The sequence below is a fragment of the Tympanuchus pallidicinctus genome, unplaced genomic scaffold (genome assembly GCF_026119805.1).
Source record: "Tympanuchus pallidicinctus isolate F22 unplaced genomic scaffold, pur_lepc_1.0 scaffold8, whole genome shotgun sequence".
In the NCBI taxonomy this organism is placed as follows: Eukaryota; Metazoa; Chordata; class Aves; order Galliformes; family Phasianidae; genus Tympanuchus; species Tympanuchus pallidicinctus.
The window spans coordinates 50,816,674-50,844,195 of record NW_026294802.1 but is presented as its reverse complement, the minus strand read 5'-3'; the positions used below and the strand labels follow the sequence as shown (position 1 = coordinate 50,844,195).

At 48.3% G+C, this 27,522-nt stretch overlaps 1 protein-coding gene and 1 long non-coding RNA gene across 23 annotated transcripts in view; one reads left to right on the top strand and one right to left on the bottom strand.

Moving 5' to 3' along the window:
- Nucleotides 1-27,298, top strand: part of DNM1 (dynamin 1) — a 59,495-nt gene extending 32,197 nt beyond the window's left edge. For 2 of the 22 annotated variants that reach the window (XM_052669388.1, XM_052669387.1), the window contains exons 11-23: nt 1,239-1,325; nt 1,517-1,587; nt 2,037-2,088; nt 3,422-3,433; nt 4,669-4,782; nt 14,276-14,385; nt 14,922-15,033; nt 16,088-16,099; nt 17,333-17,503; nt 17,668-17,909; nt 18,313-18,531; nt 21,688-21,724; nt 25,414-27,298. In XM_052669388.1, the coding sequence (XP_052525348.1) occupies nt 1,239-1,325; nt 1,517-1,587; nt 2,037-2,088; nt 3,422-3,433; nt 4,669-4,782; nt 14,276-14,385; nt 14,922-15,033; nt 16,088-16,099; nt 17,333-17,503; nt 17,668-17,909; nt 18,313-18,531; nt 21,688-21,709 (1,224 nt within the window). In that variant the 3' untranslated portion in view covers nt 21,710-21,724; nt 25,414-27,298. Of the gene's footprint in view, nt 1-1,238; nt 1,326-1,516; nt 1,588-2,036; nt 2,089-3,421; nt 3,434-4,668; nt 4,783-14,275; nt 14,386-14,921; nt 15,034-16,087; nt 16,100-17,332; nt 17,504-17,667; nt 17,910-18,312; nt 18,532-20,162; nt 21,725-25,410 lie in introns of those variants that run through there. The other 20 variants (XM_052669384.1, XM_052669383.1, XM_052669379.1 and 17 more) reach the window with 17 other exon arrangements.
- Nucleotides 8,299-9,739, bottom strand: LOC128073976 (uncharacterized). The gene is made up of 2 exons (XR_008202956.1): nt 9,495-9,739; nt 8,299-9,203 (listed from the first exon to the last, which is right to left on the bottom strand). It is a non-coding gene; the product is annotated as an uncharacterized LOC128073976 (long non-coding RNA).
- Nucleotides 27,299-27,522: the final 224 nt, after the last annotated feature.

Sequence of the window (27,522 nt, the reverse complement as noted above, 5' to 3'; positions counted from 1 at the left end):
GCAGAGAGAGGGTCGATGTGTCTTTTGTTTGACTTTTTTTCATTTGAAGCAAAAAAAAGCTGCGACTTGCTTAGAGATTTTCCAACTTCCTGTTTTTTCTGTTTGACATAACTTTCCTATTTATCCTTTGCCAACCCTCTTTTCCCCCAAGGAAACAGGAAGCTTTGCTTGTGTGTATCTATGAAGCAACCAGCTGCCTGAACCATAAAGACCATGGAGAACACTCAGTTTGCACTTCCAAGGCAAAGTGGTGGTGGGGAACACTGACTCTCACTTTTTTTTCTTTGCTGAACTTTTTTCTGCCTCTGCAAAGTCATTGGTGTCGAAAACAAGCTCCACATTTGAAAACAGGCAGTCTCAAAGCTAATTCTCAAATTCAGTTCCAAGCTACTGCAACTCACTTGACTGCAAGCGGTGCTGAAAGGTTTTGAGACTTCATGGTTGGTTGTTAGAAATGTAGGTACTGTGTGAAAGCCTGGGTGCTCTAAGGGTGCTCTAAGGGTGCTCATTGTGAAGGATTTCTCATGTATGATCTCTGGATACTTCTCTCTAAACACAGTAAAGTGTACTTGGGAATTAATTCCCTTCTCAATAATGTAGAAAAAAACAATGTGATGGTCATGATGTGAGTATAAACCTGAGCTATGGAGTCTGGCCCAACAAAGGCAGAGAGCAGCACCTGGATGCCCAGAGCAGAGCACAGCCTCCCCCTGCAGTCTGCCAGACCTTCTGTCTCTACCTGCAGATGCTAATGGAGAAGTGCTTTCACTTAATACCCAGCAAATGGGCATTGAAATCCAGTTCTCTCCCCAAGGAGACATCCCATAGGATTTAGCTATTTGTGTCAACAGGCCATTCACCTGTGTATGAGCTGTTGAACATCCAGAACAATGTTTAATGAGAAAAGTATCAACAAACCTAACCGATGTGTGTTCACATCTGACGAGAGTCAGAAATGGTGGCTTTGGTGCAGGTCTCACTGAGAAGTTGCTGTAGGAGTGAGGAGGACAATTCTTTGAGGCCCAAAGCAAGAGGGAATTGAATTTGCCTTCAGCAAATCCAGACCTTCAGAAACTTGGGAAATCTGTCTGCAAGTCCAGCTTTTCAGAACTCCCCTTTAAAAAAATAAAATAAACTGATTGCAGGTGTATGTATGCATGTCTACGTGCAGGGGGCTGTTCCCCCCGCTGCCTTTATACCTCCCTTTCCCTTGTGCACGTGTTTTCTCTCTCCTGCAGCTCAGCCAGTACCCTCATCTGCGTGAGGAGATGGAGAGGATCGTGACAACTCACATCCGTGAGAGGGAAGGCAGGACCAAAGATCAGGTGGGTGACCAGGAGTGTGGAAGAGGGAAGAGGACGTGGGGTGGGCGACAGTGTGGGTTAAAGGCTCTGAGCCAAGGGGCAGCTGGCAGCAGAGGGCTGATGAGATGAACTGTGCACAAGGCTCTGTCTGCTCCTGCTTTACTAGCAGTATCAGTCACTAATGTCCTGCTGTCTGTGCCTCTGTTTGGCAGGTTATGCTTCTAATAGACATCGAGCTGGCTTACATGAACACAAACCATGAGGATTTCATTGGGTTTGCCAAGTAAGCACTGTTCCCCTGTTGTCTCTTCTCTTAGTGTGTTTCCTGTGGCTCTGTCCTGTGGCTGTTCCAGTAAATGGTTTGCAGAGGTCCTGGTGCAGATGCTGTGGTCCTGAAGAATGGCTTGACTCTCAGTATCGCTTCCCTTTTCAATGACTCCATATTCTGAGTCTCTGGGGAGGAGGATTAGGGATGCTTATGAAGTAGAAGGGGGAGTTAGGGCATTAAGGTGTCAAGCTGTGGAGGGTCAGTGGCCCGAACATGATTCAGATGGGATTGAGAAGACGAGTAGACCAAGGCTGAGTGTGCAGGTGGAGATGGATTGGGTTATTAGGGCTTGGAAGCCTGCGGTGAGGGGCATGAACTCACTGTAACAGCTGTGTGGTGGGAGCAGACTGCAGGTGATCAAGAAGAGCATGAGGAGTTTTGAATGTCTCCACTGTTGTTTGCAGTGCTCAGCAGAGGAGCAGCCAGATGAGCAAGAAGAAGGCAGCTGGCAACCAGGTAGGCCAAGTTTCCATCTCCTTCACTGCTGCAAGAAGGACATGTTTGTTACCTGGGAATTACCAGGTGGACAATTGCTGGGCTGGATGCAGCAGTGCTCTAAGTTGTGGCTTTTTGTTTTTATTTTATACTTGCCAAGCTCTGTTTACACCTGGAGGAGAATTTTTAGGCTCAGAACAGTTGCAAAGAGCCAAGTGTGTAGTAACAACAGAGGGAAAACATCTTAGAGGTAAATGGGAGCTTGATGATCAAGATCTAGTCTCATACAGTCTGAAGGGGTACAGTACCAAGTAAGCTCACTGCCTGCTGTCTGGTCTTGATTCTCTGATAGAAATCCCTATCAATGTTGTATACCTCCCAGGGTTTTCAGCCCCTCCACTAGCTGTGCCAGCTCTTCTGCTGAGTCAGGGAGTGCAGAACGCTTGGGGTCTTGCAGATGCATTCACATTGAGCCAGTTAATAATAATGTGAACTCCCTCTTCCAGTCCAATTACTGCTAGGTGTGCTACAAGACAGACTTGTGAATCCTAGTTATCTTTCCCACCAGTGGCCATTACTTTCTGCAAAGGTATTTCAAGAGGGTTCATGGTCTCTCTTATGGAAACCTTCAGTGGAAATACTTCAGGCCTCTGCACTGGGAGACAGAGGGTGATGTATAGCCATTATTGCTGCACTGGCTGTGTGAGAACCTGCTCACTGGGAGAAAGCACAAGGGAGGGGTGGAGAACACTTACTCTTTCAGGAGTTGCAGGGATTGCACGTGCAACTAAAAAGGAGCTAATGACACCTAGATTTGCTGGGGAAATGACAAGGCTGTCTAGACTACGAGGTGCTGTAGGGATACCATCAAAGAGAGTGAAGCAAGAGCTTTCATTTTGTCATCTTTTAAAAAACCTTCACTCCTAATATCCATTATCTTGGAACATGTTTGATCACCTTTTCCTGCACACATACATGCACTGTTTCAGTGCTGCTGGCATACAGGCTGTCAGGCTGGACTGGCCAGCATCTGCTTTGTGGGATCTCAGTGCTGCTGTACTGAGCCTGATGCTCTGCAGTGCACCTTGCTGGAGAGCTGACTGAACCAGAGCACAGAGGGCGAGCTCTGCACCAACCTGTGAAATCCTTGGGCTTTTCCTTTTGCCAGGCTTTGTTTTGGGATGGGGATTGCTTTTCTTTTTGCCTGGGATATGAGTTTTGGCATCAGGTTCCGATTTATTTTTATTTTTGAGCCTCACTTCTCCTGCTCCAGCTTTCCTAGTAATGATTTCTCCTCTCTTTGCTCCTCTCCTGCTCTCTGCTCTGCTGCTGTTGCTATGGTTCCCCTTTGCAGGATGAGATCCTGGTGAGTAGAAGGCCGCTCAGTAGGGTGTGCTAATGAACATCAATGTTGCATCTGGGAAGGTGAGAACAGTGTATAGGAAAATTAGTTCCTCTGCTGCTGAAGGGGAGAGGAGTGCAGCTGGCAGTAGGCCCACGTGAAGCAGAAACAAGATATAAAGGTGCTGCGTGCTAAGGAAAATCTTGGAGCTGCTGGTACATCTGCAAGTGGGTGGAGATGAAAAGCAGCGATCCAGGGATCTGGGTTCTGTTTCACTGCCCCCTCCTGTCCGTTGAGAGAATAGGACTGTCTCCAGTTCTAACAGTGGCAGTGAGGTGAAGATCTGGTACTCACACATCTAACTCTAAGAGGTGCAGGCTGAAGGATTGTGCAGCTCTGCAGTAGGCTGCTCACACAGTGCAGCTTGCTGATACTCAGTGCAGTTGCATGCTTTTTTTTCTTTGCTGGGTCACTTTCAACAAGCAACCCATTCACTGAGGTGCACACGTTGCACGCAGATGTATCTGGGTGTGAAGGGTCCAGCAAGACACAGAAGTTAATGCCTTTAAGCTGATGCATACTTGCATTTGATTATTGGTGTGTAAGGCTCTAAAACGGCAGATGGTGAATTGGAGTTCCATAGAGAGTAACAGCCTGGCTTCTCTATAGACTAACCTATAGGAACTTGTATTGCTCTGTTAATTACTCAAATACACGGGTATGCTGAAGTCCAGGGTACTAATTCCAGATGCACCATTTTGTTCTCACATACTTAATGTCTCCTTGTCACAAAACTCAGTTATATCAGAGTTGCTTGTCCATCTCTTTCTCTTGAACTGTTTCCCTCCCACCCCTGAGCTGGGTGAGGTGTTCCCCACCTGCAGTGTGCCAAAAGGTGTGCTGCTCACTTGGTTTTTCTCTGGGCATGCTTTTTTTTCTGGGTGTGTTGCTGTGACCTGATGCTTCTGTAGGTTGTGCCTGCTCGCAAGGCACTCTATGCAATTCTTCCTGTGTCTCCTTCCTCTTGACAGTGTATGAGGCACAACCAGGTTCCTTCCTGCATCCTTTTTATTCCTAGCCCCTTTGAGGCAAAGGTTTTCACTGGCCAGTTGAGTGGGGGGCTCTTCTGGCAGCAGCAGAGAGCACGGTGTTCCTTGTCTTTCCATATGATTCTGTGTGTAGGGGTACCCTCTGCTCTTTCCTCTGTCACCTAAAGCTTTTAGGACCCTAGTTAATGCTTACTGCTTCCAACCTCACAGGTCATCCGGAAGGGCTGGCTCACCATCAACAACATTGGGATCATGAAGGGTGGCTCCAAGGAGTACTGGTTTGTCCTGACAGCAGAGAACCTCTCCTGGTATAAGGACGATGAGGTGAGTAGCTAGATCAGCTCTGCAACTTGAAAAAGCTGTGTCTCTGCTGAGTATAGCAACGGGGGCTGTGGAGCTGAGGGCAGCTCAGATTTGGCTCCTTCTGACTTTGAGTAAAGTGCACTTGGCCCCTCCAGGATTCCATTGCTGAACTTGTGAAACAAGACTGTGCCTTACGTTCCTGCACTGAGGTTGCTAATTAATGCGTTTTCCTGAAGTTCTTTTGGTCAGAACGCTGCTGATCAATATATGGTGATGTGTGGAATGTCACTGAGATGGTCCTATGCTATTGATTTTCTTGAAAGTCTTGAATATTAAGAATTCTGGCTCTGTGGTATTGGTGTCTTTCTACTTCAGTAGCAAATAATTCTGTCAGCAGACAGAATTGTCCACGGTGAATATATAATTGTCAAGCGTTTCTTCTTGTGCAAATCAAAGATAATTGTTGTCTTCTCTGATTATTATACTGGATAGAGGAAAACTAGCTGGACTGTTTGGTAAGGATGTGATCACAAAGTTAGTCCCACTCCGTGTGCTGGGGGATGAGAAGTGCCTGTTTGCTGCAGGTATGCACTGAGGTGATCAGGGCTCCTGATCCCAAAAACTGCTCTGTCCTTTGCTGTGGGTATTTTTTTCTTTTTTGTCACTTGGGTGTTTTGAGGCATGTGTTGATGTGCCTGGGAGCTGTAGTTGGGCTTGTGTTCTTATCTAGTTTATATCAGTGGGTTTGTTTCATTCTCAGCAGGTGAAAATGATGACAAATATAGCGATGAATCAGCCTTTAAATATCACCTTCTGCATGGAGGCTGCAATAGCACTGCTGTGCATGAGCAGGCAGCGATTTCATACTTGAAGAATCAGGCATTTAAATGTCTTTGCTAAATCAATGCATCTCTGCTTTCAGACCCCTGACTTTTGTGTTCAGAGTTGCTAGGGGAGGCTTCACTTTCCTCCAGGTTACATATGCTGATCGAGTGGTTATAAACATCAAGTAGTTTAATGAAAGCCAGCTGCTACATCTGCATTGTGGAGATGACCAGAACTCCTTGTTCTTCCCCTGGGGAGTGGGAGGGAGGACTGTAGCATAAACTGTTAATGGATTCCAGTTGCATGGGATGGGGGTTGGACCTTTCTCCCTCTTGGGGGTGTGCAGCTTTGGGGGTCAGTAGCAACTGGAGGTCTGCAGCGTTTCCCTCCCCCGTGGTGAGATGTAGGGCTGCCTAATTAAAGCAATTCCCTGCCAGCCTGGGTCCCTTATAAACACAGGAGAGCCAGTGCTGACGAGGTCTGAGCAGCTCCTGAGAAAGGAGCCTTTGTGCTCCGTGAGTGGGAGCAGAGGGGAAAGGGAAGCATGCTTTTGATTCGTCCCCAGATTCAGCTCCTTGATCTCCGGCTGAGGGAGAGATGTGAAGCAACTTCCACCTGGCTCCATAGCTGAGCACAACTACAAGTTGGTGCGTTTTGGGGGCTGCTCGGAGAGCCCCGAACATGGGAATTCCCACCCCAAACCTCAGTCCTGCAGGGCTGGCTGCAGTGCAGGGCCCTCTGTGTGCCCATCCCGGATTTCTCCTTCCCCACTGATTGAGGACTCACGTCCTGTGCGGTTCCTAAAATATTGTCACATGCTTTTAGAGGCTGCACACAGTGATCTTCAGCTCTGGGAGGAGGGGGGAGGCTTTGCCCAGCCCTGTGCTCCCTGTTGCCTTGTGCTCTGGCTGCTGGCTGGAGGAAATGAGGAGGGAGCTGGCTCTGTCCTGCTGGTGGCAGAGTTGTGGGAGGTGGACTGGGAAGGCGAGGGGTGACATGGTGTGGTGGGGGGTCAGGGGAAAGGCCCAGGGAGCTGGGGGGAGTGGGGACGTGGCCTCTCCCTGCCCTGTTTTGCAAGCCAGGACCAGTGTCTGAGGAATGGAGACATCTGGACCCCATTAGTGAAATACCAGTCTTTCCGCAAAGCTGGTTTGTTTTTCCTCTGCCTCTGAAGAAAGGAATTGAAACTTAAAATGTCTTAAAGGGCCCAGCATTGCGTGTTAGTGGGGAGATGACTGCTGATGCTCTGGAGGGGCCTTGAAGGAGTGTGCTGGGGAATGGGAGGGGAAGGAAAGAGGGGCCAGACGGGGGTGGAAAGTTGGCTCCCCACTCTGCCATACTGCCAAAGCATTGGTGTGGTGTGTGTGTGTGTGTGTGTGTGTGCTCCAGAGCTGTTTTTCTTCCTGTCTCCTCTCAGGGAGGCAGATGCTGGGCCCTATGCAGAGCTGCCCCACGGGCAGCTGGCCTCCCCCAGAGCCGGTGACCCCCTGTGGTACCTCCACCTCCCAGGGGCTGGGGGCTGCAGGCCAGTGTGGGAGGGAGAGGCAGGGAGGAGCCTGCTGTGGCTGCTGGCAATATAGAACATTTCCTTGCTCAGGGAAGCCACAGAGTCCCCAGTGCTGGAGCAGAGCAGTACCACAGCATGCTGTCTAGCTGCTAAGGAAGCGTTGTAGCAGACATGCTACAAGGACTTGATTCAAATAGTGCTGCCTGAATCCCCTGTGGAATCCTCAGTGCCCACTTCTCTGCACATCTTTCCCTCTGGATGCAAAAGAGGGACGACCAGAGCATGCGGTGCTGGGGGGCTGGCAGGCAGGATGCAGTGAGCCCTGTGTTGCTGTCAGTAAAGCTTGCTGCCTGCTGGAGGGACCCCTGCACTCTCTGCTCTGTCAGCATCCACAGGAGTGCGTGTGCAGATGGAGAGATCTGCTGCTCCTATGGCAATTTGTGTGAACGTGTGATACAGGTGGGCCTTCTGTCCTCAGGTAAATCACCTACTGGACATGTGGGATTTGCATAATAGGTGACTACACGAGAAGAGCGTGGCTTTACTTGCTGTGTGCAAGCATGTGTTGCAGGCACTGCAGCTGCCTTCTGATTCCTGTCTGCGTACAGGAGGTACGGGTGCAGAGTTCCTGGTGGTTTCAGGTTGGATATGTGAGGATGCTTCAGATTCTTTATACCTCATGTTGATTCCTCTCACATTGCTTGCGCTTGGGCTCTCAATGCCTTTCTTTTGGTTGGAGTACAGAGGTACTCTCCTGTTCTGGGAATAACGTGACCTTGCTGACCGCCATTGGCTGCTTATCCTGTGTTTTTTGGTGTTTTGTACCCAATTCTAGTTAACAAATACATAATTAATCAATAGTGAAGTTGTTCCCCTGCAGCACATGCATGCAGCCCCCGCCTGCCCCACCTTTGCCCCACCAGTCTGTGTCCTTGATGCCCAGGTTAGCTGGTAGGAATCTTTTCTTTGCTCTGATTCCCTCAAACTGGTGGTGAGGTGGTGCCTCTGGTCCAGCTGCATGGTGTTTGCACCCATTTTGTTTAACAAGCAAGTCTGCTTGGAGGTTTTTCCTCTGCTGCTTTCACAGCATTCTCAGCTGCTCTGTGAAACATCTTTATATCATCTGTGGAGCTCTTTGGTTCACTTATTTTCTTCAAAAGAAGAGTTTTCCCCTGGATAAACTCTTTTCTCTTACACAGTCCTCATTTATACTTTCACTCACCATTTCTCTTTTATTTTCCAGACAAACATCAAAGCAAACACAACTTCCAGAACACTCAAACCTCCAACTTTCAATCCTTCAGGTTTTTGTTTGTTTGTTTGTTTGTTTTAAACATCAGCATTCTTTAAGATGTGAATTCCCCTCTCTCCATTCACCTTTCTCTGCTCGATCCTGCCTTCTCAGGTAGCAAAGTGCAGTGCAGTTGTAGCTCCACCAGGCCCTTCTGTTTCTCTCTGCACTTTATGGCAAAGCTTAGCACGTGAAACAAGCCATCAGCACAGCCATCCCTGGGACAAGTACACAAAGCTGAAAGAAAGCATGGGTGGCTGAGAAGGGAATGAAGGAGAGGAGGAGAGAGAGTAAGAAGAATGTGAGCAGGCAGGTAAAAGTGATGGAGCACGGCTTCAAAGGGTGCTGTTATCCTCCCAGGCTGAGGGATGGGTGAACTCTGCATGCAGCTGCCCCGCAGCCCACCCTCTCCATGCATGTCCCTCTGCCGTGCAGGTGTTGCCGTCCCCGTGCAGCACTGGCAGTGTGTGGTGTATCCCAGCACAGCCTAACCAATGTGCAGACTACTGTACAATCTCGTAGTCCTGAACAGGTAGTCTGAACACTGGGCAGACGGAGTGGAGCCTCTGTGATCTGCTCTCCGGCTATCAGCAGCTCATTAGTCCTTCCCCTCCCTGCCTTTGGGATGGGGTTTTGGGGGCAGAGATGGGGTGAAGGAATGTCCAAGTCCAGATGGAAGAAACATCCTCCTTTTAGCAGCTGGGAAGAGATCTCGTTCCCTGTGTGCTTCCAGTTTGGAGCAAGCCTCCAAGCTCCTTCTTCCTGCGCTGGTGTCCAAAGGCTGGTACCTTGTTTCCACCTGGAGCGCTCTGCACCTTCCTGTAAAGAAGAGAAAAAATAAATCAATTACTGCAATTCTAAGGGGAAATGTGAAGTTTTGGCTGTCGCCCAGGTGTGCAGAACTTGTTGCTTCATTCAACCCCTCTTCTCTGTGATAGATCTGGCACAACAGCTGGTGGAGTTGGGTGGGGAGGATTCCCAGGCCCCAAGCACCCTCAGTTCCTCCTGCCCAGCTTGTCCTGTAGATCGGCCCTTTGCCTGGAGCGCGGAGTAGAGCTCAACCCAGATCGGCCTTTGCTTCCAAGTCCTCAAAAGGGTCCTTTGACCCACCTTGGCCAGTTGCCTGCGCTGCTCGCCTCCGGCTACTGCAGGAGCAATCCACATCCCGTCTTTTTTTCCCCCCACCATCTCTGGCATTGCAGAGCCTCCCTCCCTCCCTCTTCTGGTTTTTGCTCCCTCCCTTCTTGCTTCCCTTCTGTCCTTCTGCCTCAATTGACGTGGCAGTGGAGAGCTAACTAGACTCGAGGGAGGAGCTTGCTGGCTGCTGGGAAGGCCGGAGGTTGGCAGGAAGTGAGCCGGCTGGAGGGTAGGGTTGCGCGGGGGAAAGGAAGGTTCCCTACCTCGCATGGAAACTTGAGGAATGCCGTTGCTTTCTGCGGCGCTTGGCTCCCATGTAGTGATTCCAGATGTTCCCTAACCCATGCGGTTTGCTCCCTCTCTCCCCGGTGCCGCAGGCATAAAGAGGTCTTTGTTTTTGCCGCGTGTCTCCCTTCCAGTGTCGCCTTCTCTTCTGTGCGCGCTGGTGGACGCTTATGATTTGTGGCTAAAAATACGAATACCCACAGCTCCCACTTTGGCCCTAAGCATGTAGCCAAGCCTTTCCTTTTCCTGGAGGTGTGCGATGCTTTGCGCATGTGCAGTGCTGTTCCTCAACCAGCTCGACACCAGGGATGTTCCAGCTCTGCCTGGTGCTCAGGCACTGGGAGAAGTGCACGCTCACGCTTTGCGAAGGCCGATGGCACCGCTGTGACTCACTGAGGTCACGATGGGGCTTTGGGGTGGTACGGCCCCTTTGGTCCTTAACCTGCTAGCACAAGCAGTGATGGCTTCCTAGCGGTGCAGGCAGCCCTGCACTAAGCTGCGTGTGAGTTCAGCTGCTATCTGACTGTTCTTGTGAGCAGGTGAGAAATGGGTGTGCAGCTGATTACCATTGCTGTGCTTACTAAGCCAGCAGTAATGATGGTGATTAATCACATGAGTCCAGGCCCAGCGTCTGCAGAGCTTTTGAACTAAATCAGCTTAAAATCTTAGGATGTGTTGTTTAAGTTAAACCAATGTAGCTTTCCTTTGTAAACAAGCCATTACAGCTGCTTTGCAGCTTGGAGTGGTGATCAGTGTCCAGTAACTTATGTCAGTAAAAATTATGCTCTGAGGATCAAAGGGTGATGCAGGTGGGCTGTGTTCTCCAAAACTGATGGAGATGTGTGTAAAGGGTGACTGGGGCTTCCTGGAAGAGCTGCAGCTCGAGAATTCAGCTCTTCTAGCTGCCTTTTCCTTGTGAAAATGAGACATGAGATGAGTGCTTGCGAGTGCTTCTCACCTGGAGAGCAAGTTCAGTTTGAAACGCTCAACTTGCTTTCAGAGAATCCAGTCTGGTTTCCAGAGGCTTCTTCCTAACAGCTACATATTGTGTACGTGTCCATGAAGAAGGTTTACTCTCAATTCTGAGGTGTTTTTCCATTTGAGAATTACTGAGGAGATCCCAAAGCATTATAAATGACTTCACTGCAATCCCAGCCATCTCTGGGGCAGCTTTGCTTACTCCATCTTTTGTTTGCCCAATACGAAGCTTTGCCTTTTATGAGAAGGGAGATTAAGAAGTTTAAGAAAGATGAATTGCCCCTCATTACACACGGCCACAAATCAAAACACAGCAGTGCTCCTTCCCCCATCCCCACAGACCCGCATCTCACTGCAAGAGGAGGTGCTTGTCATAACAGCTACAGGGAAACCTTTAATTACTTTATGTTCTCTGAACACAAACTGAGACCTAATAATTCTGCCAATTATTTTCTTAAACTGCGAGTGCCAATTTCTAACCTTAGGGGAGCCCACACAAGCATCTGCCAGCATTACTTCACATGTATTTAAGAGCAGGAGAACGTAACTCGCTGTTGGGACAGTGCAGCTGAATGGAGGAAGTGCTCTGAGTCAGGCTGGCTTGCTGCCCACTGAGTTCTCTGGATTTCTTGGAGGTTATAACCGCTGGGACAGCAGCAGACATTCAGATAATTGTATAAACCATCTCTGGCTAAAACTGAAGTGGAGTTGTGTGAGATCGTCAGGTTGCAACTGCAGTGTTTCTCTCCCAGTCTGCTGCTGCAGCTTGTGCCCACAACTGGGAATGGCTGATGTCCCCTGAACTGCCTCCTGGCAATGTGCACTTCTGTCTGTGTTGGTAGATGTGAAGTGCAGAGCTGCATCTGTGTCTGCCTGTATCTGCACCATGCTGGGGCTGAGGGGTAATCCTTTGCCGTGTTCTCTGCTTCTGCAAGTAGTTTGCTGTTATCTCCCTGCAAATAACTTGATTAGGCACAGCAGACAGATTAGGGGAAGTTTAACCCCAAGTCTGCAACGTTCCGTAGCCAACATGGCATCCAGGGTCCTTCTCGTATGGTCAGTCTGAGTGCTTCTGCCCTCTCTTTGGCCTCATGGCTCTACAGGTTCATTTGCAGACCACGTGCACTTCTTACAGAACCAACATTATGCTGATGAGAGGGAGTTTGATCCTTTTTTCCTGCAGATGAGGGAAGACCTTACGAGCCTCCTGGGATCAGACTGGGGGCTTCTAACACTGTGATTCTCAAACTATCTTTCCCACTTCAATACGCTCTGACTTTTTCTCTCCCTATCTCTAATTCTTGAAAGTTTAAGAGAAGCCCTTTTTCCCCTCTTGGCCAGGATGCTATTCAGCCGTAGCACATACTGCTGGATTACTAACATATGGGCAGAGGGCTCAGCCAAAGTTTTGAGAGGCTCAGCCCTTGGCAGCTCGTTCCACACTTTCCTGTCTCTGCATTCAGGAAATGAAGTCAGAGTGTTGATATAAAACAGGCTGGGCTGAAAACTGAGAAGCTGGAAGGGCTTAAGGGGGGAACTTACAGGAGGTGTGGGGAGATGGAGAGCAGCAGGGGCTCGTTACTGCACGCAGCATATGTGGGTTGGGGGTTGCTGCCTTGCAGCACTGACCTCAAGTTTGATTGTTGTGTTTTTTTTTTATCTTGGAGCCCAAGGGCGATGATTTTCTGCTGGCAGGCAGTGACATGGGTCTTTCCTCTGGTGTATGGAAAGAGCAGCATGCAGAGATAGTGCTGTCTTGATCACTTTGGCAGCATTTATACAAGAGCGCAGAAGGGGTGAAAGTAGAAACTCTGGCAGAGAGCGTGCATTTCCATATCTGGGACATGGGATTCCCTTACTGTTTGACTTTCATCCCTGAAGAATGACCTTATTGCTGCTATGTTCCATGGAACATTGTGGTTCTGACACCACGGAATGATTTTTCTCAGGCAACTTTCACATCAGGATTTTACTGCCTCCGAGGCACTGTGAGACAGAGGGATGGGCTGCCTTGCCTGGACAGTTAGCAGTTGGTGTACCTCGCTTCTGGGTCACTAGTTCAGCCTGACCCAGTGCAGCCGTAACTGAAAGCAGCAGAAAGCTGGAAGCTGTTTGTGGCTCACAGAGCCCAGAGTGGCTGCGTGGCTGAGAGCAGCGCCTGGCTGACACATCACAGAAATGCTTGCCTATCTAGGATCTAGCCTGGCAACATTCAAAATTCCAGGGGAACTTGCTTGGGAGAGCTTTCTTGCTTTAAAGATCACTATCTTTTTGGGGAGAGAACACAGAATATGGCAGCTTCCCAAGTTCTCTCTTCTGTTTTCTGGATGCCGCTTCTAAGGATGTTGCTGTTGCATAAATCTAGCAGTTAGCAATTTGATCTCTGAGACTTTGCTAAGCTGTGTAACGCCTGGTGTCCTTAAACTTGAGCTGATTTAACTGTAACTTTGGAGGACGTTGGGCTGGTCTTGCTCTCCCGTGGGTGACTGAGCTCAACAACTCTGTCATCCTTATCTGCTGCTCTGCCCTGCCCCTCTCCTCTCTATGGATATTTGGGATCTCTGCTCACTGACCATCTTGCTTTTTGCTCTCACTTTGCATAAAGGTTTTTTTTTTCCTAATTAATGAAGATCTGCAGACAGAGATGCTCACAAGAAAGCAATCGTACTTGGATTCTTGCATACACAAGCATGTTCTTTCTCTCTGGTCTTGGGATAGCTGTGTTCTGCCTCTTGGAGACCAGTGTGATGGCTCCCTCTCTTGTTATTTTGGTGTATAATATCCAGCTGGAAAAGGTTCAAAATGGGGATTCACCCCAAATCCACACCTGCTAATTTGCTGTAGTACCAGATGTGAAACTAAGCAGGAAGAATGATTTCTGACTTAGCTTTGATGCTTAGTTCAGGAGCTAAGATGGAGTTTCTTACGAGGACGATACCTGGGACCAAAGCAGTCGGTTTGGTGCAGATACCTCAGCTGTGCTTGGAAGGTCACAGTGGTGTTAATGGGGCTCCTCCAAGCTGCCTGAGGGCGATCACTGGAACTTTAGGCTGTGACTTCTGACAGTCACCAAGCAGCAAAGGGCCCATGCTGCTTGAGCTTCCAGTTATTTAGTGCATGGGATTTTCATTGAGTGCAATTATTTGACTTCTTTTCAACCTAGGAAGCGTCCGAGTAGTTGTACAGTATCCTGTATTGTAACCAGACCTGCTCTTGATCTTTTGATGCACATTGTCCTTAAATATAACATTATTGATTACTGTTAACCCTTTTAGAGTGTAGGACAGTGACAAAATGAAATGAAAACCAGCTTAAAGAGGTGAATTAAAGTCTGTGGAGCAGGAAGACCCGAGTGCTGTGCCACCTGGGTTGGCAGGACCTCCCAGTGCCCCTGGTGCCACGAGGGCTGCTTTGCCGACAGCCTCCTCCTTCCCATCTGAGCAGAGCCTTTACTGGAGCAGTGAGTGACTTGTTTCTGATCTGCTTTTCAGGAGAAGGAGAAGAAGTACATGTTACCAGTGGACAACCTGAAACTACGAGATGTTGAGAAGGGGTTCATGTCCAGCAAGCACATCTTTGCTCTCTTCAATACTGAACAGAGGTATGTTCACATCTCAATACACCAAACTGTTGAAGCTAGGGCCAAGGTTTATACAATCTTAGCAAAGAGGATTAGAGATGAGTGCTTTTAGAGGTGTGCATCCACCTCAGATAACTAAGGGTAGTTGTTGGGAGGGATGGGGAACTCTTAAAGAGAAGTTGAAGTACAAATTTATTATCAAACATGATGGTTCTTAGTGCATGAATAGGGACATTGATAGCAGAAAGAGGGACTCAGGTTGACTGAAGAAGTCCAACAGTAAGCAGGATTGAGAAGGTAATCTTTCAGTCCCTGTTGACATTCTGTTAGGTTTTATAGCTTTTAGGATAGAGCTGGAGGCTCGAAGATGAGGACTCAGACTTGCTCATAAAAGATTTTCCTTCTCTCTCTGCGAAGGCATCACGAGGGTGTCAGCAGGGAACTATGCGTATCTGCCTTAAAACGATGAGAAGATCCCCTGGTCATTTGATACATTTGTCAAATATGTGCAGCTGCCTGTTTTGCAATGGGTACGAGTGAAATGTTTGTCTGCTCAGGAATGTTTACAAGGACTACCGACAGCTGGAGCTGGCCTGTGAGACCCAGGAGGAGGTGGATAGCTGGAAGGCTTCCTTCCTTCGTGCAGGCGTCTACCCAGAACGTGTTGGGGTAAGTTACAGCCGTGCCAGGAGAAAATCTAAGGTTTTTTGCTCTTCTGGTGCTTCCTTTAAGGAAGCCTGGCATCCTCAAAGGGAGGTAAAGCAAGCCAAGGCTGCCTTGACAAACCCTCTCAGCTCTGATGTTCTATGGGCAGTAAATCCCCAGTATAAGGGTCTTTGCCTGACTACTAAGTGGTATGTGTCTGTTGAGCCCAGGCACCGTTGCTTCTCAGTGTTGTTCACTGTACAGCACTGTAAGGAGCTCCCAGCTGTTCTGTAGTTGTCATCTCGTTCCTTTCCCCTCCCAGTGAGGCAGTTTTCCCTGTTCCTCTTCCCTTAAGCTCATCCTGCAGCGCTGTTGTCAGCATTCTGCTCTGCTTTAGAAGTGTTTTAGAGAACTGTGCTATAAGTTCCTGTTCCAAGTTTTCCTGTTTCTGTGTGAGAGGAAGCTGCTATAAATAGTTTTTCCATTAAAAAAGCGATAATTGCTTATCTGTTTGTATCTGCTGCTCCTAATAGACTGCTTGCATTCATCTTTCCTGTCACCCTTGAAGATAGACTGCATTTCTGCCAAAATGTGTTTCCTGACAATCTGATGTGGTATGAATATGAAGATTAGGGCCTTAGCAGTGACACGACTTCAAAATTGGCTCTGAACCAGGCTGGGGCTATTAGACACATTCATAAAGGCCATGTGCCACCTATTGGTGTGCAAATGGAGTGCCGTGACAAAGAAACACTGGTCCCTAGTTTGACTGTTTCAAAACCCAATGTAGGAGGTCACAAACAACTCTAGGAGGTAAGTGTTAATTGCCCTTTATCACTAGTAACACAATTTCCTTTGCAGAGCATCCCATTCTGGTTTCCAATTTAGCTAAGCAATTACATCGTTCCTCTTCCAGAGTAACTTAGGTATTAGCACGTTGTTGGTGGGATTGGTTTTCTGTCTGCTCAGTGCTGTTTTAACATCTTCTCCAAACTCTAAGACCAGCTAAAAATCTTTTTTCATTTTTGTCCTTTTTTTGTTTTAATTTTTTTCACGTGTGCTCAAACTGACCTGCCAGGACAAGGACAAAGTAAGTCTGATCCTCCCTGTGTTGCCTTCTGGGGCCCCACTGTATGTAGTTCTTTTTTTCCTTTTGTCACTGTTTTCCAGGAGGCATTTGGTTCTCCCCTCTTTGTACCTTCTGTTGATGCTGCTGTTTGTTTCTGTTCTTGATCCGAGTTTTCCTGTTGTTTTTTTTTTCCTTTTTATTTTTATTTTTATTTTTTTAAATATGATTTCTGGATCTTGTTGGAAATCTGTTTTTGTTCTTTTGACACTCATTTTTTTTTTTTCTGAGTTGTCCTGCTCAACTTCCACTTCCTATAGCTTACAATTCTCACTAAGGCCTTCCATTACTTCATTATGTAAGATCTTCCTTGGAAAAGCTCAGATGGACAAAAGAATTTGCTCTTTCTGGTATGTTTTGTTCCCCAAAGCAAAAGTAGATAAGAAATTTTCTGCAGTACTGCAAATTTGTCACTGGGATGGTTTAAAGAAAAGTGTTTCCTTAAAATCAGGTTTTCCTTGTAATAAGCATTGAGAAAGGCAGCAAAGGCTTTCATGGTCCATTGCTTAGAAATTGATCTCCAGTGGTAGAGCCCTGGCAATTGCTTGCTGTCAGACAAGCGTGCTTCTGATTTTCCCTTAAAGAAATCCAAACAGTGCATTTCAGGCAGAGGAGACAAGAATCTTCTGCTTTGTGCAGAAGAAAAGATGGCAGCAGCTGTGAGCAGGATATTCAGTTTATGTTCTGGAAGGTTTTCTAGGTTATTCTGTGTGTTTACGATCATCTCACCTCCCTGTATCAGTTTCCTCAGTTGTATAATGATAAGGATGCAGTGTGTAGGAGAGCCTTAATTTATGGTGAGTGATTCTCAGGTCTGAAATGTATCTGGGTGTGCAAAGTAGAGCTCAAACGAAGAACCTCCCATGAGGCTGTAAATGCTAGAAGTCAAAAGTACAGCTTTGGGTATTCACTGGAATCATGGCCTGTGGACATTGGTTGGAGTTGTTGCCTTCCATCTTTCATGGGGCTAATTCCTACTAAAAGAGCATCTTTGCTGTTAAAGTTTTTCAGCTCTAGAGAAAGATTTGCAAACTGAGCTGTGCATTGGCAGTCACAACTCAAAAAAACAGGTTTAAGTTTCCTTGCATGCTCTTCCTGCATGTTCTCCCCCTTTTTTTTTTTTTAATTGAGCTGCTATGGAAGAACTAATTTGGTACGATGTTTGAAGAACTGTTCTGTTTCTGCCTTTCTCTGCAGGCCAGTGAAGCGGAGGAGAATGGATCGGACAGTTTCATGCACTCCATGGATCCTCAGCTGGAGAGACAAGTGGAAACGATCAGGAATCTGGTGGATTCCTACATGGCAATTGTCAACAAAACCATCAGAGACCTCATGCCGAAGACAATCATGCACCTCATGATAAACAATGTACTTATCACCCCGATTGGTAGAGATGGAGAGCCGTAGGGATGGGGAAAAACGGGGAGAGGGCAGAAACCTGAAGGCAGCTTGAAAGGAGCTTTGGGGTGGGAGTGCAATGGAATATCCTAGAGATGCTGGCAACCGATTCCCTCTATTCTGTTCCTGGGCAGACAAAGGACTTCATTCATTCAGAGCTGCTGGCAAACCTGTACTCCTGTGGCGACCAGAACACTCTGATGGAGGAATCAGCAGAGCAGGCCCAGCGGCGTGACGAAATGCTGCGCATGTACCATGCCCTGAAAGAGGCCCTCAACATCATCGGGGACATCAACACCAGCACTATCAGCACCCCAATGCCCCCACCGGTGGACGACTCTTGGCTGCAGGTGCAGAGCGTACCGTCTGGACGCAGGTACCAGAGGCTCAGGGGGAGAGCCCCGCAGACCTGCCCGATGCCTCTCAGGGCTAGCTGGGGCCTCCCACTGAGACACAGGGGCTTCTCTTCCCCTCTTCTGCCTGTGGATGCAGAGCTGTGGGTGTTTGTGCGGGGAGGCTTCTGTGCCTTGGAAGCTGTAGGGCTGCTGCATCTTTACAGAAGATGTGGAAGCAGACTCTTAGAAGCGTTTCTTGGGTTAGATGGGGCCTGAAGTAGCTTTGAAGGTAACATTAAACCTGACGCAGCTCTCAAAAGCCAAGAGCTGTGCTCGAAGTGATATGGAACTAAAGAAGGAACGCTGGAGGCAGCGAACTGTGATAGTGGCGGGGAGGAATCCCAGGCCTGTTGTTGCAGTTGAATGTCTCTGTTTGTTTCTCAGGTCTCCCACGTCCAGCCCCACGCCACAAAGGAGGGCTCCCGCTGTGCCCCCCGCCAGGCCTGGCTCTCGAGGCCCGGCTCCTGGGCCACCTCCTGCTGGTGGGTCAGCGCTGGGTGGTGCCCCCCCCGTGCCCTCCAGGCCGGGTGCCTCTCCTGATCCCTTTGGGCCCCCGCCTCAGGTTCCTTCTCGACCTAATCGTGCTCCTCCTGGTGTGCCCAGGTAAGTCCTGACGTGTGGATCCAGGCAGGTGGGGTAGGTCCAGAATTTGGGTAGCAGTTGCGGCAGTGCCTGTTCTGCCTGGACCATACAAGTCAGTTGGAATGCTTGGTTTGGGTTCAGTCTTGGGCTGTCTGAATTTGATCCGTAGGCAGGAGCCTACGGCCACTCGAGTATCATACAGATGATGCAGTGCTAAGGCAGCTCTTGAGAACAAAAGGGCAGCCTCCTCTCCGAACCAGACTCCATGCACAGATTGGGGATAGAGGACCTGGTACCTGAGAGCTTTAATAAAACAATCAATTCTTCTGCTTGCAAGTAATAGGTGGTCACCAGAAAATCACAGGGCTAGAGTGAAAATCACAGCATACCTTTCAAGGCAGTTCCCCTCTGTATAGAATTCCCTGAAGTCTGCAGCTGCCCTTCTCCTGGCAGAGTTTTTTTTTTTAAGGTGAAGTTAGAGAGGATCTTCATCTAGGATATTTAGATGCTTTTTTATTAGGTGAATATTGTGATAGCACTGGCAGGGAAGCATTTTTTTTGTAGTCATTTTTGTTGTTTCTGCAATCAACTTGAATAATGTTTTCCAGCCTGAAGGGCTCAGGTGACACAGCTTTGCTTTCCTGTTAGGAACTGTAACTCCTGTCCTGTTCAGTCACTTCATACACCCTTCCATGTAGTAATAAGAGTTTATCCCCTGGGAGGCTACGCACTTGGTCCTGAAGAGGACCAGGGAAACAATTTGGAACCAAGAATGTGTGTGGTTGGTACTTGATCTCCCTGTGAGGAAGAGAAAGCAATTGCAGCATAAAGAATGAATACAACCATAACCCCCAGCCAGGCGACACACCTGTGGAACATTTCCCTTGGGTGGTGGTGCCCCAGCTCTTACCTGGCACTGCCTGTTTGGACAGGGGTATTCTCAGGCTGCATGCAGCCCAGAAGCAGATGAATCCAAAGAGATAAATCTGTTCCTGACTTGGGTGTGTGCAAATAGTTTTACTTTCTTGGTGCCTCTGCCCCAGTTTTCAGCACATGTCCTCCATAACCTGCCCGCTCGTGCCTCAGTACTGCTCCAGGGACTGCAGTCCTGCAGGTGGCACCTGTGGATGTCAGCTTGCTTCTGCTGTGTATTTTTGGCTCTTGCTTCTTTGTGAACCTGCTTCTCCATATACTTCTGTTTTGTGGATTTGATTTTAGTATACTTACCTTTTGTTCTGTCTCCATCTTTCTACTTTCACGGTTTCATTTCTTCACTCATGAAAAATATTCTATATACCTGGTCATGATAGGATCCCCCAAATGGCTGGAATGAATTGGCCTTCTCTTTTTTGGCTGTTTTTGTTTGTTTGGTTTTTTTTTTTTGGTTTTTTTTTTTTTTTAATGAAATCTGTCATAGCTTACCTTAATGGTTTTTCTGCCTTGTGTGAAATAGAAGGGTTTAGGGGAACATGGGGAACTGCACAGGAGCAGCAGAAGAAAGTGTTTCATGCTTAGCAACCCCTTGGTGTAGGAGGGCTGGAATGCATGCTACAGACTGCCCTGATCTGGAGTTGAGAAAGTTGGTTCCTGAAGTTGTGAAGTGAAGAAGTTCTCATGCTCATTCTCTGATCCCCCCTCTCTGATTCTTCCAGTCGTTCATAGACTCCTCCGGATCCTGATACCAGCTTGTCATTTGAGTTCACTGATGAATGGAGAATTTCCAATGACAAGGGACTCTTTCTCTTCTTCTCCTGTATATAGAATAAGAATGTTCCCTGCTAGCACTTGGACTCGGGTCCTTCTGCCATGGGTGAACGAATGCCATCTCCACTGTTGCTTTTTTAATACCCATCTTTTTCCTTGCTAACTGGGCTCCACTACTTTGTGTGTGTGTGAAAAGAGCTCGTGTAGGTGGCATGAGTGGGCTCTGGGAGATGGAGGTGCGTGGTGGTGGCTGGCTGTGTGCTATGTGCATGTGATACCCACGTGAAGTTCAGCTGTGTGCTTGTGCCGCTGTTGGTGGGCATATCTGATGTTGTGGAGGATGAACTTAAAGACAAATGTTGCTGTACTTTTCTCTCCGTCTGTTTGCACAGACACATGCTTTCACATACAAACACCACGTGGTCTGTTTTCTTTCACAGGAAGGTTCTCCTGCATGTAATTAAGTACAATTAAGGCTGATTTTCTACCATGCCTCTGTACGTAGCATTTATTCAGAATTTATGCAGAAGTCTGTGATACCAAACACCTTGGGAGCTGCAGATGATGCCAGGCCCTGTCTCTGTGCAGTGAAGGGCTGCATTTGGGCTGGATGCCCACTGGGGCTGTTTAGGAGGAAGTAGTTTAGTTTGTCTGGAATAGGAAGCTGTAAAGGCACTCCTCCAGGTACTTAGTCTCTCCAGTTTAAAACAGTTTGACAAAAACTGTAGGTGAAAGTTTAGGCAAATTCAAGGAATTCAATAAGAAAGTTTAAATGAGAATAATTTAACTACTGGAAAAACGTGTGGAAAGCAGTGGTTGGTTCTCTGCTTTTTGGTAAGCCTGAGGAAAAATGATGCAAGCAACCAGCATCACTGTAAGCATAACTTGTGTGTTTTTAGACTTGAGTTATTCAGGAGGTCAAAGTAATGATCTCATGATTAGTGACCTTTTAAATGTCTTTGTCTTCTGGGCAGTGCTCAGTGCACCATGATACCTCCCGCTCTTCTGAGCTCTCTGGTCAACTCTGACACTTAATATATGGTCAGGAGATGGTCAGAAGATACGAAGCCTCAGTGGGTGCCAGGTCACCCCACCTGTGCCCAGGCAGCTGGTGCTGAGACCTGACTTGAGCAGGTGTGAGTGTGCTCAGGGTCTCAGTCTGGATGTGCCAGCAGACCTTTGTATCCAGCTGGGTGGGAGGACGAGCAGCAGCTGGTGGTGTGTGGGTAGATAAACTGTGCACAGCAGGATTTTGGGTGCGTGTGAAGATGAGGCTGTGAGTGGATGTGAAGTCCTGCATGGCCGAGTGCAGCCCTCCCCAGCAGTGCACACTTGTGTGGTGTTCTGGGAGGGGGGGCATGCGAATGTGGCTCTGTGCAAGCGCATGTCTGTCTGTTCCACCTTCCTGACAGTCTGTTTGGCCTCTGCCTTGAACTGTCTGAACTGCCATGTTGATTTCATGTTGTCTTTCAGAATCACTATCAGTGACCCCTGAGGACTGGCAGCCACGGTACGTTTTGCACTCTCTCTGCGATGCATGAGTCGCTGTGTCCCCATCCTCCATCACTTTGCTCTGCAGCTTACCTCTGCTGCCTTGTCCTTGTGTTAGTCAGAGTCCCTTGTCCAGTGAATCACGTCTGCCAGGATCTCATAAAGGGAGGAGTCTAGAACAGAAAAGCTGGCTGATCAGAGATGGAGCTGGAGCTGCAGGAGCTAGGAAAGCCCCAGTACCTGACTTGTGGTTACTGGAGGATCCTTTCTCTGCCCTCGGGTAGTGGAGATGGGATGGGGGAGTGAGCTCTGGCAACATGGTCTAAACGGTGTGTCTTTCATTTGGCTTCTATCCACACTGAGTGGGAGATGAACTGAATGAATTCTGTTTTGATCCTGTTTGTCAGCTCTGTTAGGATAGAGGTACAGACCTGGGGAGCTGTCAGTTCAGACTCCTCTGCTTACATTTTAATGTCTCACTGGAGAAATGCTCCCTTCCTCTGTATGCTTGTGAAAGACAGGAGGTGTTTGCTGTGTATATATTTGGGTGTAGGATAACTCTGACACTGAATGTTCCCTGTTATCCTTCTGTCCTGTGATCACAATTAGAAGCAGACTCCCTTTGCTCGTTCTCCACTTGACCCTCTACCTCTTTTTACTCTTCTGCCTCTGTTCAGTCTGCCTTCCCTCCTGTGCCCTTGCAAGAGAGAGGATTTTTGTGATCTGTATTCTCCTTGAAACTCTGCTTGGATTCCTGCTTGCTTCCCTCTCCTATCTCTCCCTGCATTTTGCAGCATTGTACTTCCTCAGTAATGTGGGAGGCTCTTGGGCCAAGCTCACGTCCATTGTGCTGCCCTACATTCAGGGGCCAGTTCTTCCCTGTCCCCTCAGTGGTGCAATGGTGGAGTTTGAAGAGGGAGATCTAGCAAATTCTCTCAATTTTTTCTGCTTACAAAGCACTAGCCTACCTAGCAAAGAGGGAGAGGGGCAGAATAGGGCAGATGTGACTGTTTGGGGCTCCTTCCCCCTTCCTCTGTTTAGAAGTGAAAGGTCTGACTCTGAGAGGAGTGGAGCAGCAGCAGCTCCTGCAGTTTTCCTTGATGCTGGCTGGGGGAGCAAGTGCCAAAGACCTGTCTTAATAGGAATGGCACAAGTTGCAGTCCCTGTGTGAGGTGAGGAGAGCTCCCAGCTAGCTTCCTTCTACAGTAAATGGCGTCAGTGCTGCATGTAACCAGCTGAAGCAGAGAGGTGCTGCCTTGCATCACTCCAGTGCAGTGATTGTTCAGTGGCTGATGTGTTCTTTAAGGGCGTCATCTGTCAGTCCTCCCCCACTGCTGACGTACTGCAGAGGTGCTGGAGCAGTCAGCAGCTTCTTCCAATGCTCTGCCTGCTGCAGGCATCCTGGCAGCTTGAGAAATGTGCATTGTGGTAAATGCAGAGAGGCTTTCTGGTGTCTGCGCCCCTCTCCGGGACTCGCTGTCATGGGACGTTCCATTTTTAATCTGAAACAAAGAGCACCAAGGAAATAAAAGTAGAAAAGCACCCCAAACCTTCTGATTACAGTCCTTGGCAGCCCGAGTGAACCAATGCCATGTTTCACCATCTCTGTTAGGTTATCATCAGCAGAACTCCCAGTGAACTTGCTGGTTCCTGGAGATGATGAGGGATGTGACGAGTGGAGCTGGGGCTGCTGCCAGGCTCTGCCTTCCTGCAAACTGGAGGCTGCTATGAGCTTCCCAGCCAGCAAAGCTTTGCTCCTCATTCTAATAGAAGAGATTGGCTTTTCAGTTGTAAGAGGGCTTGACTAGCAATGAAGAGACAGTCTGAAAGAGCATTGCAGGGGTAGATGGTTACAGAGAGAGAACTTTTTTATCCTAGGAAATAGTTCTCAACCTCTCTAACCTTACAGGGCAGATAGAATCATAGAAGGTGGTGTGTCTGCCTGAATAGTGCTGATGCTCCTTTCAGCCCTGTTTATTATGGTAGGATCTGGTGGCTTCCCTTGCCAGCTTCAAGGATCCTTTTTTGAGTGAACCCACAGAGGTCAGGACAACCAGACCAAACTCCTTGTGTGAAAAATGCCCTGCAAGCATTTCAAAAAGTGCCTTGTGAGATGCAGGGCAGCACAGCAGCATCTTGCCAAAACCTGAGCCCAGTTCTGTAAGGTGTCAAATTCAACAGTCTGCCATTCCAGGTGGTGTAGATGTGGCCATACCAACTGTGAGCACCTCTGGAGGTGGTGTACGAATCCTGTGTGCCATGAAGGCCATGGTCACAGATTTCCCAGCTGTAACTCACTGCAAGTTTTGCTTTTAAGAGATGAATATTTCAGCACCCACCTGAGATTCCCATAGTTTCCAGATTTGCTCTACATGAAAAGTAACTCACGTGCCACGCTGAAGATGTGGTCTTGCTGTTCCCACTGACGTTCTCCATCAGGAAAATATTTCCAAATGTTTTATTCTCTGAAGGTTTGTTTTCTGTTTTTTTTTCTGAGGTATCATTGCCCTAGGCAAGGAACAAGAGGTTTTAGTTGTTTAGAGATCTGGGCTGAATCCATATAGAGCAATAAACTGCTGAGGTTTAATAAGCAGGGCCATAGCATTGCTCTGATTCATTCTCTGAGGTGAGGCAGTGTGCCCCAGTTCATAGGACAGTGGCTCTTCTGGTACCAGAGTGATTACAGGTTTGCTGTCAGTGCAAAGCTCTTCCCCATTACATCAGCATAGCACTGCAGATCTCCTCTGCCTTTCTCCCACCCTCCCTCTGAGCATCATCATTTCCAGCACTCAATTGATTCCCTGTAATGTAAATTAAAGCTTGTCAGTGTGGAAGTGTTCAGGCATTAATTTAGTGACACCTGGTTCTGTTTGATCAGTGCAGATGCTTCCTCTTTATTTACCGCCATCCTGTTTGGTTTGCACTCTGCATTCCAGGCAGCTTGGATTGTAAAACCACTCTGGGTTGGTATTGAGCAATTTAATTATCATCGTTACATCATTGCCACGCTGACACTGCAGCGAGCACCGAAGCAGAGGGTGACAGCAGAGGGGTTGCCTTGTACTTTGTGCTGCTCCCTGCTGTCCCCCCCAATCCCTTACACGATGGAGATCACTGAACATGAACTTGTCCTCTCTGTGATTAAATTGCTGCCCTTAGACCTAACTAAAGTATCAGCGATTAGCTGAAACAATAGCAGTGGCTAGAGCCTTCATGCAGTCAGCAGCAGTTGCATTTGAGAGCAGCTCAGTGCCCTGTATGCCAGGAGGGACTCAGGCTCTCCTAGCCCCAGGGGATGGTGCTCCTCCCAGCCAGCCTTGCAGCAGTGCATCTCGGGCCCATCCATGCTGTGTGATGTCATGTGCTTGGTACAGAAGCTCTCTGTTGGCCATGCTTCTCAACTCTCATTCCAGAGGCAGCACCCCCCGCTGGCACTGAGCCTGCATTTGATGAACAAATACAGCAAAGCTGTACATCCAGCAGATTGCCTGGTGGTGATCCATGCTGTGCAGAAAGCCCAGGGTTGGGCCCCGAGCAAACTGACAACACCTCCTGATAGAGCTGTGCTCTTCTGGTGCTTTGTGCCTCGGTTTTCTTTCTCTTGCTGGCTCAGGCGAGGTGGAGAAGCATGCGTGATTGTGACTGCGATTGCTGTGCTAACCACAGTGTGTGTTCTCTTGTTTTTTGTTCTCTGCTTTTTCACAGCAGAAGGGGCCCTGCCTCACCTACTCGACCTACCATAATCCGACCGGCTGAACCGTCCCTCTTAGATTTATAACTCGAGGCTGCAGACAGCTGGCGACGAGCGCCGTGCTGGCGGCTTCCCATCCCACCTCCCTTCCACAGCCACAGTCACTCCTCATCCATCCCACACCTGCTTCCCTCCATCCCTTCCCAGTGTGTGGTACAGCACTAGCCTAGCGATTGAGCTCTTCGTCTCCACCCGTGCGTCCTGTATTGCTTTGTGAGCGTAGTGTAGCCTTCATTCGGTGGCACGGATCCCAGAAACACGGGCTCCTGGGAGAGATCAGCCACAGGGACATCCCTCAGTCCGCACGTTGGCTGTCTGTCCTGTTCTCATCTGCCTGTCTGGCCTGGATCAGTGTCCTGCCTGCATCACCTAGCTGTAGCACCACCTAGGACTGAGCTGTAGTGAATTCCTTGTAGTTAAGAAGATACAAGCGTGACTTAGAAGCAAAAACGCTGTCAAAATGTGACGCTCTTAGGAACAGATTAAATGTCCTGTGTGTATTAGTTCGACTTCCAAGGTGCAAAAACTCATGTTGGGAACAGTGCAATCTACCTTATATCAAAGCGAGGCAGGGAGGCGAGGAGGGGGAGCTTGATGGGGAGCACTCAGACCTGGTGCTCAGCTCCCATCACAGCTGGGGGTGCTGCGGTGCAGCCGTGCTCCTGTCAGGCTGTGCTCCATCACATTGGGCTCAGCCCCAACCCAGCGGGGGGAGGCAATGGCTGCTGCTGCTCCCCCTGCAAACGGACACCCCAGTGTTTTCAGGGAGTTTGCTGCGTGATGTTCTATTGAAGCTATTTCTGCTTTGAATAAGCACATCTTTGTGTTTTTTTGGGTACTGTGGTGACTTCTTCCGTAGCCTTTTCTTGCATGTGTATGGTACGTGTTTGGGGAACTTGTAACTGTTGCTTATCACAACTCATCCCCCTACGGCTTGATTTCTGCTCTTCATGTTATGTGTATTAAAAATATGACCAAAAAAAAGACTTCAGCATTAAAAATATCCCACCCTGTGCATCTGGGCTGTCGTGTCTCCACCAGCAGTGAGCCACCCGTGTTGCAGCTGATTTGCATTCAGGTTATCTTTTTGTAGCGTCTTCGGTTTCTGTTGTGGCTCCTCTATTGTTCCGACGCCGATTCCTTTCTGTATTTTAACCATTGTTTTACTGCTTCTCCCCCTCTCCCTTCCTTTCCCCTTTTCCTGTTTTGTTTCCAGCCGGCCGGGTAAGGCCAGCCCCTCCCGCCCGGAGAGCCCCAAGCCACCATTTGACATGTAGTGCTGCTCCCTGCGAGACTCTTTGCCTGCTCTTAGCTGTTCTGTCCGGGAGTGTTCGGACTCAGCTCTCACCCCTGGTTTGTTCTGTTTGTATTTGTGACACACACCTATCAGCTGTGACTGTAGTAAAGCTGTTTTTGATTCCCAGCTGCTTCGAGGAGTTGAAATTGTAGTAATGAGAAACATATCTTTACTGTTATAAATATCTATAAATATATATATATAAAGATGGAAAATCTATATATGTCCAGGTGTTTAAAGCCGTTTTGTGCTTCCATGTGGATATTAGGAAACGCTTCAGTAGGGAAAGAATATCGCTATACATATATATATACACATCCTGAGAAGTGAGCCAAATCCCAGTGTTGAATTTTTGAGCCGACTGTTCAGTTCTCTGCTGTGTGCAGTTGGGTTCCTGTGTTACCCCAGAGCTGTGTCTCGGTGCTGGTGGTAGCTGTGCTGCAGTCTGTGATCTACTGTCACTCTCGTTACTTGGATGAAATAAACTATTGTTTCTGTATAATGAAGGACTCTCCAACTAGAATAAAACCATCTCTCTTTCTCTTGCTCTTTCTCTGGGTGATTTCCAACCTGTTTGATTATAACTGAGTCTTTTCGTCCCTTAGAGCTTAGAAAGCTCTGCATGCATGACCAGAATGGAGGCACAGATGCGCAGCAGCAGCCAGGCGGTGGTGGCAGCTCGGCGGGTGCAGAGATGAAAGCCCTTCTCTGCTGTAAAGGGAGGTGCAGTGAGGTGCGTCGGTGCCGACACAGAAGGTGGGAGTCCTGC